The following is an 18618-nucleotide window of genomic DNA, read 5'->3' as shown; positions in this document are numbered from 1 at the left end:
AGTCCCTCTACATCCCCCATCCCCAGCTGTCAGCCTGCTCTCTATCTGTGAGTTGGTCTCTATTTTACTTGTTAGTTCAAGTTGTTTATTAGATTCTTCATATGAGTGAAATCATATGGTATTTGTTTTTCTCTGACTGGCTTATTTCACTTTAGCATAATACTCTCCAGGTCCATCCATGTTGTCCCAAAGGGTAAGATTTCCTTCTTTTTTATGGCTGAGTAGTATTCCATTGTATAAATATACCACAGCCTTTTTACCTATTCATCTACTGATGGACACTTGGGCTGCTTCCATATCTTGGTGATTGTAAACAACACTGCAATGAACACAGGAGTGCGTATATTCTTTCAGTTTAGTGGTTTGGGTTTCTTTGGATGAACTCCCAGAAGTGGAATTTCTGGGTCATAAGGCAGTTCCATTTTTACTTTTTTAAGGTATCTCCATACTGCTTTCCACAGTGGCTGCACCAGTCTGCATTCCCACCAACAGTGCACTAGGGTTCCCTTTTCTCCACGCCCTCTCGGGCACTTATTGTTTGTTGATTTATTGATGATAGCCATTCTGACAGGCGTGAGGTGCTATCTCATTGTGTTTTTTATTTGCATTTCTTTAAATGAATCCAATCCTCCTATATCCTATCTAAATATGATTTTAACCTAACAATGGCTTTTCTGAAAAAGCCCTGTGAGGACTTTCTTTAGGAAACCAGCCTTTCCCATTCTATAGTGCACAATTTATCAAAGAAAATGTCTACATTTTTAGTGAAATTTGGACTCTATAATTTAGAATCTCCCAAAAGGTTTCAAACAAACCTACAATATACATGCAAAAGGAATAATTTTAGGAGAGAACTTTGAAATTTCAGGAGAGAAATGCATGTCGGACTAAGTTCTGACTCCGACTACTGACAATGTCAACAGAAAAGCCAGCTGGATAACAGCAACATGAAAATGTGAAGGAAATAAGTAGCCACTGAATAAATCAGACTCACTAAGAAAACATGGGAACCTGGGCTGACAGTCACTCAGCTAGGGAGAGTTCAACCAACTGATGCAGCTTCAATGTGGATGTGAACATTTAATTTAATGGAAATCTGTTGCATAACATTTTCTTTCCCCTAAGAAAAAGGATACGATTATTTAGAAAGTAAAAAAAAAAAAAAAAAAAAAAAAAAAACCACTCGAAAATACATTAGTCCCAGCCACCCCTTCAGCCTTACTATACACACAGAATCGATTCACATGGTTTGTAAAACCAGTTTGGTCACTCCAGGAATTGCAGGGATGGAGAACAAGCATTCCTTTGCTGTTCATTTGATTCCTAACCTGAAGCCAAGGCCCACACTTTGCACCACACTCTCTTTTTTTTTTCATTTATTTTTCTGGCGGCGACTCAGCTACTTTAATTAAATGGATCCTCAATGCAGGACCATAGGGAAAAGGACACACAAAAGAATGCAACGTGAGAAATTTGCGAGTGTATCGCATTTGAAAGTCAGTCAGTCCCAAAGACCTTCCAACCTCTGTTTAGTATACCGATAAATGATAAGTCAAGAAGAGGTTATTAACATTTAAAAGCCAACTATTTCTAACATTTCTCAAAGATCACTAATTCTCATGGCATGAAGAAAAAGGGTTTTTCATGATGTAAAATTCAATTTTATAAAAATTCATATTCCCTTACACCAATAATTTGTTAGAATGCAATAGGCAGATTAGAAATAAAACAGAAAGAATAAAAAGGCACTAAACATACAGGAAATTGGAAAATAATTTTGAATCCTCCCACTGCTCTTCTTCCGTTGTCAGGAAAAGGCCTTGAATTCCGGCTGTGGGGTTTATTGACTCTGTGCAAGCAGCACCTACGGTCAAATGATGTTACTGGGACACCGACCTTGAATTGTTTATCTAAGGTATTGACTGCCTGTGCTTTGCTGTCTACATTCTCACATGGATGTCCTTGTTACAATGTCAAGTGTCTGCGAGAGCCATGATTGGGATTGTTACTTTTTCCAGCAAAGTTGAGTGACTCATGCTGGGCTCTGAGTAGTTCAGGTTTACTACCATCATTTCTAAGCCTCTATTTATCAAAGTTTTTTCAGTGCACGAGACATGAATGTATGAACTTTTAGGTTATGTCTCCTCTGACGACAATCAGGCATTTACTAGGTACCAGGGGAGTTTCTGCAAACATGCCAGGGAGTGTGGGGCTCTCACTGAGGCTGGGGCTACTGCAGAGGTTAGGAGGAGGTCAAGTTTGAACCCACCCCAAAACGCATGGGGGTTGCATAACAAAGACTTGACTCTTCCAAATCCCCTGGAGAGACTCTGGTGGTGATCTGCATGGCCAGGCTCCTTTCACACACACACACACACACACACACACACACACTCACACACACACACACTCCTTTTTTTATCACTACCCCATGCTTATTACCATCACTTCTCTTTTAAAGCAAATAACAACAACAAACCCTAGGGTAACTACTACCCCAAGTGCACCCACAGAACATTATGTTAAAGAATATGCGAGAATCAGTGTCCAAGCTGCAGCAGCCTGTTTTGTCTCCCATGCGATGTCAGGCACGATGCTCCCTTCCAAAGCCTGTGGTCATCACCACAGCAGCTGCCGCCTGAAGGGTGTGCTGCATCTGCCTTGGAGTTTGGCCAGACCCCATTAATCATCTTTTTCCCAGGCACTACCATGATATCCACCATGCCTTTCTGTTGAGGCTTTGGATGTTCCAACTGAAGAAGAATAAAAAATGAGAGTATGGCTAGCACGGGGACATAAATTACAAAGGATTACATCATTTCATATAATAAGACTGTGTGTGTTCTTGAAAAGATGGTCTTATCTTTGAGAGGCATGGAATTTCTACAAATTAATCATATGACAGAACATAATATTCAAACCTATAAAAGCAGAACAATTATTTCCTAAATGAACTTTTATTTCAAGCAGCATTTTCACATACTGTGTTGCTTGAAAGATAAAGGTGTGACTCCCTGTTAGAAAAGTCATCCTAAGAAAGAAGAAACATGAAGAGAAAGAGCAAAAGAGAAGAAGGGAGGAATGGAGAGAGATGGAGTGATTGTTAAAATTTTATTTCAAAAAGTTTGGTAAGAGCATAATCATTTTAAGTAGAGTAACCAAAAAATTTACTGCCACCTTGTTGAAAGTAAAATATCTCTAAGAAGAGGGGACACTGGGACAGCAAAAGTTCACTAGGACTGTATGGGGGGCAAGCTGGGATGGAGAGTCACCTACTTGCTACAGCAAACTTAGAACCTCTCTTAGGTGTGACCTTGTTTACAGAGGTTATAAGGCAGTGAGAGTAGTGTAGGTAAAGACATGAAAAACTTCTCACACACACCAAGTGTAAATATTGGCTGCTCATTCATTCACCTTATAAGTATTTGTTACTTTCCCACTATGTGCCAGGAACCTAAACTGGATTTTTAAAATCCCTACATGATTCAGTCATTGAGTTGTTCCTATTAGTGAAAAAACAAAACAAAACAAAAACAAGAAATAATTCTATAAAGCCTCAGCTATCCAGAACCTTCAAGGAATGATCATTAAGGTTTAGTGAAATTTTCTGGGTTGCTGAGATGTGCATCATTATAACCAATAGCACCTTTAAAATTGAATCATTTTGGATAAAGATAATTCCCAAACGTGTTACGATGCTGAACGTAATTTAACTTTGACTTAGAGAACCAAGGCGATCAACAACAACGAGAGTTGTTGCACTGAACTAGGGCAGGCCGATGCCCTCAGGGATTGAAAAAGCACCGAGGGCTTCTGGCATTAGTGACTTCTGGCATCCCAGGTGACTACGCATTTTGCACTCTTATATTTATGCTTATTTTTCTGTTTCCCTTTTTAGTCTTAGACTGTCACTTGTCAATACTATTGCTAGTCCCATTTATTTAAAAAGCAGTCATTTAAATTCACCTAATATAGGGCAGGTACTTCTCTACGTGTTTTCCATATATTCTTCCCTTTAGTCCTTAAAATGCCTCCATGGGATAACATGGTATTATTTCCATTCTTCAGACGATGAAATATGAGGCCCAGAGAAGTGGTTTGCTCAAGGTCAGACAGCTGGGAATTGAACTCAGGCATCACTGTGTTTGCCCACCACGTTGTGTATGCATGCGCACACCCACCTTAATGAGCTACGAACCTTGAGAATTACGCGTAAAGTAAGAGAAACTAAGCTCCGAGACAGCATCTGGGGGAAGCAAGCATGTGAGCGTGAGGCAATGAACTCTACGAAACCTACATTTGTCGTCAGGCCTTTTTCTTTCTCTGTCGTTCACAAAAACGCCTGTGTGGGTGAACTCTGATAGATGAGTCAGCTTGCCAAGTTTACGGAGCCTTGGAAATTAATTGTAATGAAAATAAAAGCATTTTTTACAATACGGGCCTGCATAGATTTTCCAACTATTCATAAGTTGGATATTTTCTCATTACAAATTTAGATTTTAAGGAAACTAAAGTTTAATTTTAGTTACATGGATTTTAAGAATATAAAGACAGTTATTTGGCACAGTACGCATGCCAGAAAGACATCAAGTATCAGGTGATAGAAATTCATAAACACATGAACAAAAACTCCATTCATCCATTGGCTTATTGAAAAGCAAATGAGAACATTGTGTAGGTTGCTAAGGCAACCGAAATGGGATGATTTAAATGCGAGATAATGAGCAGAATCTCTGTACCTATACGAATCAAATTTTTGGAATCCTTACTAAGCCCTCATCTACATTTATAACTAAAACGTTAAGAGCATTACTTGAAAAAAAACACAAAACAGCTTTCAGGTGTTGGAGCGCTGCTGGTAAAAAGTTTGAAGCCCTCTCGTTAGGAGAGAGCTGGGGCTTGGAGGATGTGTGCGGTGTGGCGGAGAGAGGCGCTTCTGGCTGGGTCAGCCCAGCCTTGGAGCAGTGATGGATGAGGTGCCTGTCAGAGACTATTACCAATACGTCAAAAAATTATTGGCAACTGAAACAGTAGCTTTTTCTAGAATATTACTATTTCAAACTTGAAACTCTGGGCTCATTCTATTTTAGCCACACTGTCCTCCCCAGCTATTACTTGAAGGAGCCAGGCAGGCTTCCGTGGAAGGGCCCATGCATTGGCCCAGAGCTGACAGAATGCACTCTCTGGCCCTCTTCTTGGCTTACTCCCTGTTTTCCTCCAAGTCTTTTCTTAAATATTGTCCAATTTAAAATTACAACCGACTTCTCCCCAGTACACCACATCCTCTGTTTTATTCCCTCACATTTAGCATCTCCTACCACACTCCATCCCCATGTATGCTCCTGTTTTGCTCACTAAAGCATCTCAAGCACTCAGACCACTGTCTGCCTGATACACAGTAGATGCCCAATGAATAGCAACTTTAAAGGCATGAATAAGTTGTCCCTACCATTGAACTGCTGGAAAGAAAACTGTAATGTCCTCTCATTTCTTCCCACCTTAAACTGGTGCAGCCTGAAGTGGGCCTCCCAAAGCTTCCATGTTTCTATTCACACTGAGTCTAGACATTTGCACTAAAGATACCCCACATCCAGAATAACCAAAGGGGTATATGCAGCTCAGTAACTCCTAAGCTGACTACCCACCAACAAGGTGTATACTTAGAGACCTTCAGTGCCCCCATCCATGATAATTTTAATTACCACTATCATGCAAAGTAGAGTCTTGTGTTAGTTCCTCGGGTCCTCTGGGTAAAAGTCACTAAACAGATGCTACTTTATGTGATGTGTTACTCTGACCAAATTAATTCAAAGCAGCTAATAGTCTCCAGAAAGACTGTTTCATATTATTAACCATAAAGACTTCAGAGGAACTCAGTTTACAAGAGGCCGACCAGAAACATAGCTGTTCTCTGGAATTCATCACTAATACATGTGGAGAAATCAAGCATTTTCCATATTTACAGAATAATGCGAGCTGTCAGAAAGAAGAGGCCGGCTCCCTTCCACTGCCACCATGCCTATTTCAAGTCAAATCTATTGTTTCATGCTACATACACATTTGTTTTCAATACAAAAATAAATAAATAAATACACAATGTAGAAAATTGGGGAAATGCATTTAAACCATGAAAAAGGAGTGTATAATGCCTCCCAAAATAACCACAATTTGCACAGTCTCTCAGGCCTTTTAAAACACATTTTTCTTTTTCACCAATAACTTTATTGATTTGGATATTTTGAGTATGTCAGATATCTCCCACATGGTATAACATTGATTGTTCTCAATTAATGTCTTGATTTGATTGCTATCAACTTTAACTAATCTACCTGACTGTGGAGTATTGTACACTGAGAAATCCCTATCACAAAACTTTGCGAACCACTTTTGACACCTTTGATCAGTCACAGCACCTTCTTCATATGCTCCATAAATCTTTTTTTTGCATTTCAGTTGTTTTTTTTACTTTTCTTGAAATAATAAAGCTTATGCTTATACAGAGAATGTTGTGTATTTTCTTCCATCTTCAATATTAAAATGGCTACATGAAAATTCACCAATTTTGATAAGTTTTTAAATGCATGCTAAAATGACAGCTGTCACCCCACAATGTAACAAAATTGTTTCGAATGAAGCTAAAGACAATTAAGTGCTACTACAGCCATATTACAGAAAAACCAAACAAACTTTTTGGCCAGTCCAATACACCTGACAGCTGGTTTCTCTGCCTCCAGCCACCTGTGCCATGGCTGATCTGTCACCACAAGTACAATTTTAACTATGTTATTACCTGATCAGAAATCCATTGGTGATCTCCCATTGCCTATAAAGACAGGTTGTCAAAATTTAGAGTTTGGACTCCAAGTTCTTTATTGTATTTCTTTGGATGAGTTTGAGAGTTTGTTTGTTTGTCTGTTTTTAAAGAAAGTCCAGGCTCTGGTTGGGTAGCTCAGTTGTAACATCATCCTGCTACACCAAGGTTGCAGGTTCGATCACTGGTCAGGGCACATACAAGAATCAGCCAATGAATGCATAAATAAATAAAACAACAAATTGATGTTTCTAGCTCTCTCTTTTTCTTTCTCTCTCTCTCCTTCCCTCCTTCTCTCTCTCAAATCAATAATTTTTTAAAAAAGAAATTCCAAATCTATATGCTTATTCTGGCAAAATTGTCTTTAGAGAGGTAAATAATATAAACTGCAGTGGGAAATGCATTCATCAGTCAATCATTTAACAACTGGATTAATCACAAGAAATGGAGAAAGCAATTTTCACTTGGATTGGTAACTGGGAGAAGAGAAGACTCGGGTCTACTGAACAGTAATGGGACAGCCTGGGGAAGGGGACAGGAAGGCCAAAAATGAATGGAGGGATTTACAGGAAGAGGTGAATGGAACTCCTCTCTTTGCAGTTTGGCTGCCATGCCACTTAAAGCTCTCTCAAGCAATCTCTGCTTTGCAGATTCGAGTTTGTAGATGTCTGACCTATGAAATAAAGCTCCAAGTCTCCACATTACTGAAATGGATAACAATTGAGTAATATCTGATCAGGGAAGAGGAGAGTGAGGTATGCTGGATTATATAAAATGAAAGACTTGGGGAAGGTGTTTGGAATACAACACCCAGTTATCTATTCTGGGCACAGGTAGAAAGTAGATGGCATTGGTTAGGTTATCTGCTCAGGCTCCTTTTCGTGGAAGCTCTTTTCACCCCTGCTTCATATGGTCTCAGGGGGTGGCTCCTGAAAGCCATGTTTCTCTTTTGTGAATCTGTCTTTCTGATACCATTATCTTTGCTGAAGTTTGGGACAAGATAAAGAAAATGAGAGGGATCCTATTGTCTGGGTGCCTAAAGAGGTAAAAATTATAAAAACATGACCAGTGTTACATGGACATTTTCTTCCTACTGTGGGGCCTACAGAAAGGCTAAGATTGTTGAGCCAGTCTTTACAAAGAGAACGGCGGTGAAGTTGTGTAGCAGCCAGAACAGGAGTAGACCCCAGCCCTCTCTCCTCACATTCTCTAAGACATTATACCATTGTTCCTAATCAAAACAACAAAGTAAGAACAAACAAAAAACTTCCCCAGCTCCCACTGGAAACTACAACTAAAAAGAGTCCTAACGAAGACAACTAGGAACCAAAGCCAGCCACAATCTGTGCTAATTTACCTATTTTCCAATCGAATCTATTTCTCCATATGGATCAAGTGGGCCTACTTACCATCCATAAAATATGCCTTCCAATTTCAGTTTCTATTTCTCTTCATACCTCACTGTTAATTCTCCCCCATTTTCCAGATCTTGTCTATTCTTTGACCGTTAGCCCTACCTCCTCCATGAAACTCTTCCTGACTGCCCTGGCCCACGGTGCTCTGGGGGCCTCAAGCTGCACTCTGGGGGTGCTTTTCTCCTCTGCTCCTCTGGTGAAATGAGCTCATCTGTAGATCTACCAGATGAGCACTGCCCTAAAACAGATGCTTTCTACACACAAATATCCTGTTTTACTCCAAGGCCTGTGTAGGAAATGGGGCAGGAGAGGGAAAGAATGAAAACCAAAGTACCTATGTAACTGGTATTTTTTCTGTAATTTATTTTCTGGGACCCATGTTAGATTTATTTATATCAGTTTAGAACGAAAGGAAGAATAGGAAATGCAACTAAATGAACACCTAACAGATTACAATAAAGGTGATAAGAGAGTAGATTACAAGTAGCCCAAATAACCCCTGACCTCTTGTGGACAGCAATTAGGTACAAACAGTGTCTGTCCTCATTTTTAACTCTTACAGACAGTTTTATTTTTAAGTTATTTGTTCATGTTTCTGTGAATACTGTAAACATCTACTAAATACTGTCTGATCAATGAACAGGGTAACTCCACAGAGAAAGTGCCATTAAAACAGGCTCACACAACAGCCTGGCAGAATAGAAAGGCAAGGTCAATACCCGAGGATCACGTGGGAACTTGTTGTACTAATTCAGAGGTGAGGGAACAAGAGCTTGAACTTTCCTAGTGGCAATGGGAAGAGGAAGGATGAAGAGACTCAAAACACAGCAAAGGAAAATTAAGTGCAACTTTGACCAACAAGATTTGGCAAAGGAAAGAGAGGAATACATCAAAGATTACTCTAAAGTTCTGAGGCAGGACCACTGAGAATATTACCACTAGAAAGAACGATACTGGAGTAGGGAATGTAATAATCACATTTTTTTTCCACAAGAGGAGTTTGAGATAGTAAAGAGAAATCCCTGATAAAAGTGTAACAGGGATTTATAGTTATAAAATATTCCAAGAGAGAGTGCAGACTGGATTTGTGTATTTGGAAGCTACTCATTCACTTACTGGTGAGGGCCTGCTGCCTGCTAGGCGGGCCTTGAGCTGTATAATAATGATACAACAGGGAATAAAAGAAAGCAAATATGATCCCTCCCCTTGTGGAGCTTATGGTGCAGTGATTTACTCAAATGAGGCACGTCTGAAGGAGAGGCACAGGGCGCCATGCTGTCCCGACGGTGACACTGACCAGTGGGCCAGCCAGGGAAGAGCAAAGGTCTGCGGGATGAGTTAAAACTAAGTAGCAGAGCAAAGGTGGGAGGGAAAAGGTAGCACAGAGAGGGATGGAGCAGTCCAGCCTCTGTGGAAGGAGGAGAATGGCATCTGTGAACTACTGGAAAAGGCTAATCAGAGACATAAATGATAAGGCATTTAGGAAACAATAATCTAAGTTTTGAGACTGCTCTTTAAATCTTCAATTTTCACTGAGATCAGGGATTTAGCAGACACTGTGAGCACTTATCTGAGGAAATCAACTTATTATGCTACCATGACCAAAAGGGTCAAGACATCCCAGAAAATGAGGACACGATTAGCAGCAACACCAGAACCCATCATTCACTCGTACCCAGAATCTCAGCTGCTTCCACACCTGTAGGAATCTGTCAACAGGCACCAGGGAAGGCAAAACAGATTCAGAAAACCTCCAGTGACTAGACAGGTGTCCGCATGAAGCCAGGCTTTGAAATGAGACAAAATGCTCTCAAAATTAGAAAGAAAACAATGAAGTTGTAAGACTCAGGTTAACTAAACCATTTGTATAGAGATTGAGTTACCATGGTCTTCCTCTTCACGCCCTGAAACAGGAGAATTAGATTGCACTCTTAGAATATCTATTCATCATCCCTCATTTTCAGGGGAAGGATATAACTTGAAAGAGGTAGTTTTAAACAACTACAAGGGATGAATTATTATTTTGTATTATGATTAGTAATTTTCTGGGTTCTTCAATCCAAAAGATAGTAGATGCTAGTAAAATGACTAAGTCCAAAAAAATGCTTATGTAATCCCATGGAATGTACAGCTACATTGTGTTACTGGGAGTACCCAATTTTATTGGTACTACATGTTAAAATTTTCAAGATTGAGAACTTGCAACCCTCTAGTAATAATTTCTGAGGCTTCTTAGGGATAGAATATTGGACCAACTGAGCCTCTGGTTTGACAGTGAGATTCTGTGAGTGTTTTCACAAAGGGGTCCTCTGCTTTCACTGGTAGGAAAAAATGCAGCATTTAATTTTTGACAGAAAATTATATGCAGATAAATGTTTCTGAATTCTGGAAGCATTGCAAAAATTATTTTACTAGCAAACAAACATGTATAACTTAATATCTTAAATATAGCATTGTTATATCATACCTATTTATGTAAAATGAGTAAGTTGTATTTTTAAAGTTTTTACACATAGACACTGAGTAGATAAACTTCCTGAAGCTCATAGAATTACTAGATATTACAGAGGGATTCGTTTCAAAGATAGTTTAAAAGCAGGAGAGTGGTCTGCCTTTCTCTTGGTAATTCTAAAATTAGGATAGACTAGGGCAAAAACACACAGCACATGGCCAAGGCTTTGCTGATTTCAGGCAACCATTCGGTTCTCAGCAAACCCAATTTCTTTAACCTTTAAAGTGGAGAGGAGTCCACCTTCACCATTACCCACAGAATCATCTTTTATTTGGGATGGGAGAACTATCATCTTAACTCAAATGCACCATATGTGCTTCTTATTTTAAAACTTTCCCTTAGAGGTACTCTGGCAAGGGGGAGATGAAGCAGTAATATAAAGGAACTGGTACATTTCTTAGAAGTCACTTTGCAACCAATTTCACCAAATTATTTCCATTCACTCCTTAATTACAGAATGACTTTAAAACAAAATTGCCTGATTTGAGTTTTATTTTCTTTCTGTGTTTTTCATCTCATTTTGGTGAAAATCCTCCACTAATTAGTGGCCTCAAAAAGAAAAAGTAGAGAGTAACCCAACTTCACCAAAGAAATCATTCATATATTATGGGGCCATTTTAATATGTATGTAGTCTAAGATTATTTGCCAAGAATGCAATTAAAGAATAAAATAAATTACTCCCTCAACTGCTATCAGAAATAAAAAGGACTGAGAGCAAAAGGGTTCCCCAAAATGTGAAACCCAAACAAACTTCTGCTACAAACTTCACTTGTGCAGGAGCTATTACAGTGAAACTCAAGAAGGTCAATGTGTTTTCAGTGATGACTCAAATGAGACACAAACCCACATGGATAAATTCACCATGAGTGTAGACAAAATGAACATAAATATTTCATCTTATGTTTTGTTTTAATTTTTAATTTAAAAAAAATTTTTATTGTTACTCAATTACAGTTGTCTGCATTCTCTCCCCATCCCTCCACCCCACCCAGTCCAAACCCACCTCCCTCCCCCACCTCCACCCTCCCCCTTGATTTTGTCCATGTGTCCTTTATAGTAGTTCCTAAAAACCCCTCTCTCCACTGTCCCCTCCCCACTCCCCTCTGGCTATTGTTAGATTGCTCTTAATTTCAATGTCTCTGGTTATATTTTGTTTGCTTTTTTCTTTTGGGCTTATACCCTTTGCAACAGCATGGATGGAACTGGAGAGCATTATGCTAAGGGAAATAAGCCAGGCGGTGAGGGACAAATACCATATGATCTCACCTTTAACTGGAACATAATCAACAAAAGAAAAAAGCAAATATTTCAGCTTATGTTTTAAGATGGTCTATGTAGTAACAAATAATTTTAGGGTCTGGTTAAGTATGAGAAAAATAAATATTTTAGTTTTCTCATGCATACATTTTATGGTTAACATTACTTTTAGAAACAAAGACCAACAATACTGTACTCTGGACATGGTAAGCAACACAGAGAAAAGTAAAAGTAATGAGAAATGTCAATCTTTCTAGAAGCACATTATATACTTTTTCATATGACATCAAGTTCAATACGGTTTCATGAACCTGAGAAAACACTGTCCCTAATGTTTCATTTTCAGGATATACACACAATGTCATTCTGAGGAAGGCATTTTTTACCGTACTTCCATGGCATGGGTTTGCAAATTCTCTTTCTCCCCATCTACCAGTCACATATGCAGCTCAAGTACTTTTTTTCCAAAGGAAGAATTAGGGCCAAACAAGACAAAGAATTTGCTGATACACATATGTCACTCCAAGAATTTTCCTGACAAATTCTGCACACCCAATTTAATTACTTCCCTACTGTAAAAACACTTTCCATCTGTGTTCATTCTCATCTTTTCAAATCCAAAACCAACATACTATAAAGCTAGTTAAAGAAGTGAGTGACATTAGTTTTAGGTTCCAAGTGAGCCAGCATTTTATAAGGCAGTGGGTCTCCAGCTTGCATGCGTTTTATGCTGATGCAGTATTTCATTTGGAGCTCAGTTCTCCACTTTGCATTTGTTTAGAATAGAGTTATATAGCCTAGACTTTTAAACCTCTATCTGAATCAATCTCTCTTTTTCTCTCCCTCCCTCTCTTCCACTTGCAAACACACATATGCATGGGAGGTGGGGAAGGTGGGGGGAGAGAGAGAGAGGGAGGCAGGGAGAGAGAATATGAATATGTGAACATCTGCGGTTTTTAATAACCAAAAAAGAATGTAGCCATATATGTATTGTATATACTAAAGCAATGCTGTGAGTGTCTATAATAAAGGCATTTTGGTGCAGGGTATTTTTTAATGGTCTATAAGAACTGAACCTCAAACCATGCAATACATGCAAAATACTGTTTTTGGCATTCCTTGATTCACTGACTTTGGTAAGTTTTTGTATGCTTTGTGCGCAGAATGTTCTTTAGTATATTTTTAGTCTCTTCTTGGTATTCCATCATTGCATGAATTAAGTGCTAGTTTTGGCACGTTAATACCTAACACTTGTGGATAAACAGAGAGTCCAGGAGTAGTCACATCTTTATGTTACAGACACCATTAGGGTGCGGAGATTGTCTCCTGCACCAGAGGTCCGGAGAGACCAGCCAATACCGAACTCTCTGGGCAACCTTGAACGAATAAATGATTCTAGCTCACTCGAAGGTCTTTCCAGCTTGTATTTTAATATGTAAGTATTGCTTTGTTTCTTTTTGATATTGCGATGTTTTACTGTCTTTAGTAATTAATTTGTCTAATTTTACCTGTTTATATTATTAATTAGGAAGTTAATCACAGCAACCATCTGCTAGTTCTCAGGAAGTCAAGCTATTTTTCAATTAATATTATCATGTAATATATATTAATATATTAACATTATGTATTAAATATCTGATAAATATTATAAAATGCTAAAATAGATTTTAAATAGTCACTTGAAATAGTCATCATTTGCCTTAAAAATAAAGTTGCACTTTTAAGGCCACATAACCTGGGATTTCCTGCCCTAATTCTAGGTGTAAATACCCTGAGCTCTAAACTCCGCTTCTTCTGGACTTACTGATACCAACTGTGAACAGAATCAGCTAGGCAGCTTTCTGCTTGGTGAATTTATTTAAGCATCATATTATCAGGCCAAAAATCTTGAGTGGCTTGAAGGGTAAAATATTTTGAGGTGAAATAGTGAAAATAAGAATGATGATATTGTTCTGTTTTTCTTAGTAACCCTTAAGACCAGCAGCTTGCAAAACTTGTCCAATTACTTAAATAATAAGTCATAGGTAGGTCACTCACAGAAGTCACTAAAATAATTAGAAGGAAAATGCCCACAAGAAATAGAGGCTGGGCCTTTGTTCCTCTCCATGCCTCCTGGAATTACCCTTCTTTGTAAGAAAAAAAAATATGTATATATAATAGTTTACTCATTTCCTCCTGCTCCAATAAGCTGAAACTATTTGATTCTACTTTGGTACCTAACTATAAGGAAAAAAGATCAAATGTCCAAAATTTTATAGAAGATTATATACTCTTGATGATCCTTCCAAAAGGCCATATACAATCATTTTAATACAAGGTGTATAGGAATTAATCACAGAACTATCATACTGCATACAACAAAGGAAAGGTTACTCAAGCTGGAAATGGACTGTACAAACATGTACTTGCTGCCCCAAAAGAATACATGGCAGTTAGTAACACTTTACCCAGAGACACATTGTTTTGTTACACAGAGAAAATCGCTATGTACGTCATATACTGGAGCAAGTAGGATAAAATAAACTAAGATCCATCTCACCATTAAATACAAATGTCTTAATGCAGTAAGTGAAGGTACATCATTAATACCATATTAAGGATATGTGTTTATTATGGCAATGATACTTATAATACTTTCACTTTTCTATTTAAAATTGAGGCTCTGGATCTTGAAATGAAAATATGTAGTCCTGAAAAACCTTTTGGGCATCTGATCCGACACCAAGCAACTAAAAATTCCTGTATATAGTGGCCTGACCACTTTAATTCATCATTTCTATGGGCTCTACAAAACCAAAAAGAAAAGGCCAAGTTAATTTTGATTTTTCCAATTTGACAGCATTCACAAAATCTAGCAATGTTTGGTTAAAAAAGAAAAGAAATATTATAGTTATTTTGGTAAGCATAGATTTGGAAGTTACTGAGTTTGTGGCAAAATTTCAGATGCAAATATATGATAAGAGATTAGTAGGAAAAATGAAGGCAAAGGTAAGATAATGCGTGCTAAGGGGAAGATGTCCTCAAGTACTTCTGGCGATGTTCCTGCTATTAGTCTTTAAAGCCGATTTCAATCATTATCCTTTTTATTAATATAATAATTAATGGCACCCTAGTCAGTACAATACCCAATTTCCACAAAGGTTAAGCTCTTAAAGAAACTCAGTATTTCAAATCACAGTTGTATCTAGAATATAACATCTTACTAGTTCTCTCAAGTTGCAATTTTTCTTAGAAGGTCTTGGCCTCTATTTTACTGTACCTGGAATTCTGAGGTTCTGAAACATCTGATTCTGTGCACGTTTTCTTTACCTGTAAGAAGAGAGTACTAGTTATTCTCATATGAAAATACAACTTCCTCACTCAGGCTCGCACACTTGTTAACCTTAAAGTGGATACAGCTCTGCTCACCAAGATCTCTATAAAATACTCTCCACATTTTACAGCGGCAGCATGCAGTACTAAATAGGGTATTTCATTATTTTCCCATGAACAGCTGCCAAAGGCACTTCCCTAGACTCCATTAGTATATAAAATGTTCAGCTAAAACAGCCCGGGACTAGCTTAACCAGGAACAAAGAAACCAAAGAACCAAGTTTCCCACTTAGAAACTAGGAAGCCATACTGTTCTCAATTCACTGAGAAGTGTTTTCTCAATCGATACTACTTCTGCCTCCTGCTAAAGCACACAATAATAAACACCAGGTTCTGGGGGCAGAGCACGGTGTTAGCTAAAACATTCATATATTAATTTTCACTTTCTCAAGCCACTGGCTGTATGTTTTATATATTTCTCAGCATATTAATTAAGTTTCGGCATTGCTCATGGGCTTCTCACATATATTTGCAATATATTTTGCAGACTATATTTCAACTTTGTGGTTTTTAACCCACAGAAGGTAGAGAATGAGAATAACTTGTACTTCAAGGACATGCTCTGCATTTCCGCACAATGGCGTGCAGTACATTCTCTAAAATAAGGTAAAACACAAAGCCATTTTTCGCAATTTAACTGCAAGCACAGATACTTATGTTCATTATGGCCTTAATGGTACATTATATGTAAAGTAGGCTCAATTTCAAAAATCCTTTAGTTAATGTGAAGCATTAACAATATGCATTTCCAAGCCCATGGTCATGTACTCTGGGTGTCTATATGACCATGGTTTATCCACACAACCTGAAGAATACAGGACATTTTAAATTCTAATGTGTAGCTTGGAAGTGACAGATAAGTCTACTGACTGTACCCCATGGTATGAACTGCAGTACAAGTGGCATCACTTAACAGTGGGCTTTGAGTTTCAAAGACACCACATTGTCTTTCTAACACACAGGTAATTTTTTCCTTCTCTGACCCAGAAGAATGCTTGAACAAACATAGAAGACACCTACACTTTCAAAAATCTGTCTTTTGCTATTAATTCTAAGCCAAGACATTTTTATAATCTGGGAAACAAATTATTTGCTTGATTAAGTGTATACTCTTTTATATACTGTGTATACATTTATACAATATAAAAGTAAAACTGATTAGTAAAGATTACCCTATTTGTAACATTATCTATGCTCTTAACATGGAATTCAGCACCATGAGATGGAAGGGTGAAGAAATATTCCCAAGAGTAATTAGTTTAAAAAAAAAGAAAAAGGGAAATACTTTTCTTAAAATGTCAACATAGAATTTACTACAAAACCCACAAGTCTTATTACGTCCATTAACATTTTTCCATGAAATAGAAAAACTAAAAAGGAAGGAAACCAGAATAAAACCCTTCTTTCCCAGTGGTTCATTCCTATGATTCATCACCATCAAGTACATGAACTGCCCAATGAATACACAGAAATCGTCCCAAAGTGAATGTCGCTTTCCCCAAAGTGATGACTGGACTTTGGGACTGACTGAAGAATCTGCAAACTGAAGAGACAAACCAGACTCCCAAGCAAGAGTCAGAACCAGACAAGCTTCCTATGGTTCAAAAGACAAGGAATTTTTTTCTTTAATACCCATGGCTATAAAAACATCATTCCTAAAATAATTATCAGAAAGTTCTGATTATTTTAACTTTTTCTCAAAGTAGTAATTGTAATGGCAGAGGACATATCATTGATTACTTACCACTTCGTACTCACAGAGACTTAGATCCACAACTAACAAATTTGTGATAAAATATTCAAGTACAGATATTCCCTTAGGTAGTATCTTAGGTATCTATGCACTACTCAACGTGATTCCTTTTAGGAGGTTCATTCATCTGTTCATGGTCAAGTGAGGGCAGAATGATATTTAGGAAACCATGACTCCTGGAGGAGAGGTCACACAGTGCTGTGGGTGTTCAGAGGACAGTCTACCCCAGGCAGAGGGAGATGGGGATGGCCACAAAGGAAGTGACTTCTGAACTGAGTCTCAAAGGATATAGGCCTCCAAGAAAAGCAGGTGTTTCAACATCATGGGGGTTGCCAGAGGAACCATATTATAAAGACATTATGAATGGTAAAGAATTTGGAATACAGTCATACCTCAGTAGTCGTCAGCTTCAGAACTAGTCAAACCCTGTACTCGTTGCCTTTTGAGAAGAAAAAATGTTTCAGCACGCCGTGCTTGCTCAGGATTCATCACACTTACTAAAACTTGCATGAATCACGAAGCTGCCTTGCAAGAGAAAATGCTTCACCGCCCGGTACTTGTCGGGTTCAGCACTCACCATGAATTCAGGAACAAATTAACAATGGGTACGGAGGTACCCCCGTAAAATCTTGGGCCGATGAAGATTACTTAAGGGTTTTAAGAAACAGACTGCAGAGAGATGGTATAGAAGCTAGTGTGGGAGGAGTAGAAGGTGAGGGCTGCAAGACAGATAAAAGCCTAGTGCAACAGGAAAAGTAAAAGTTCTATGACTGCAGAGATGGCATTGATTTTATACCTCACTCATCTCTAAACTTAAGTAGATGCTCTTTGCTACAGTCTAAATGTTTGTGTCCTCCTAGAATTCATATGTTGAAATTCTAACCTTCAAAGATAAGAAAGTGGGGCCTTTGGGAGGTTCTTAGATCATGAAGGTGGAGCCTTTAAGAATGGGATTAATGCTCTTAAAAAAGAGGCCTTGCAGCACTTCCTAGCCCTTCTACCACTGAAGACACAGCAAGGAGCTGGCTGTGAACAAGAAAGCGGGCTCTCACCAGACACAATAATGCTGGTGTCTTGATCTTGGACTTTCCAAACTCCAGAACTATGAGAAATAAATTTCTGTTATTTACAAACTAGGTAGTCTGTAGTATTTTGTTACTGCCACCCAAATGGACTAAGACCATCCCCAAATACTAGTTGACTAAGTGAACATTTCAGTCCATCAGTGAGAGATGCTAAAGCCCTGAATTAAGACAGGGGCCACAAGAATAGGTTTGAGAAGATGTTGTTGACAGATATTTCTGAGAAAGAATTGATGGAATAGTGTTATTGATTGAGGCAAAGTATGGAGGAGAATATGATCTGATGTTTTAATCTATCCTTGAAAAAAATTTTTAGTAATACCAAAAACCAAAAAAAGGAACTTTATGACTTTAAAATACTTCAAAACCCTCCTTTATTTCTAAATTGATGGAGAATAGTTAAATGAATCATTTA

General features: G+C 38.2%; 1 protein-coding gene across 13 annotated transcripts in view; it reads right to left on the bottom strand.

Annotated features, from left to right (window-relative positions):
* EYA4 (EYA transcriptional coactivator and phosphatase 4) overlaps window positions 1-18618 on the bottom strand; it is a 251129-nt gene that overhangs the window by 106145 nt on the left and 126366 nt on the right. For all 13 annotated transcript variants that reach the window (XR_011650524.1, XR_011650525.1, XM_045188797.3 and 10 more), the window contains exon 3: window positions 15256-15305. Coding sequence is in view for 11 of the 13 variants with exons in the window: in XM_045188797.3 (XP_045044732.1) it covers window positions 15256-15305 (50 nt within the window). In the remaining 2 variants the exon portion in view is untranslated. The remainder of the gene's footprint in view (window positions 1-15255; window positions 15306-18618) is intronic.

The sequence above is a fragment of the Desmodus rotundus genome, chromosome 11, assembly GCF_022682495.2.
Source record: "Desmodus rotundus isolate HL8 chromosome 11, HLdesRot8A.1, whole genome shotgun sequence".
Taxonomy (NCBI): Eukaryota; Metazoa; Chordata; class Mammalia; order Chiroptera; family Phyllostomidae; genus Desmodus; species Desmodus rotundus.
This window is presented reverse-complemented; position numbering and strand designations above follow the sequence as displayed.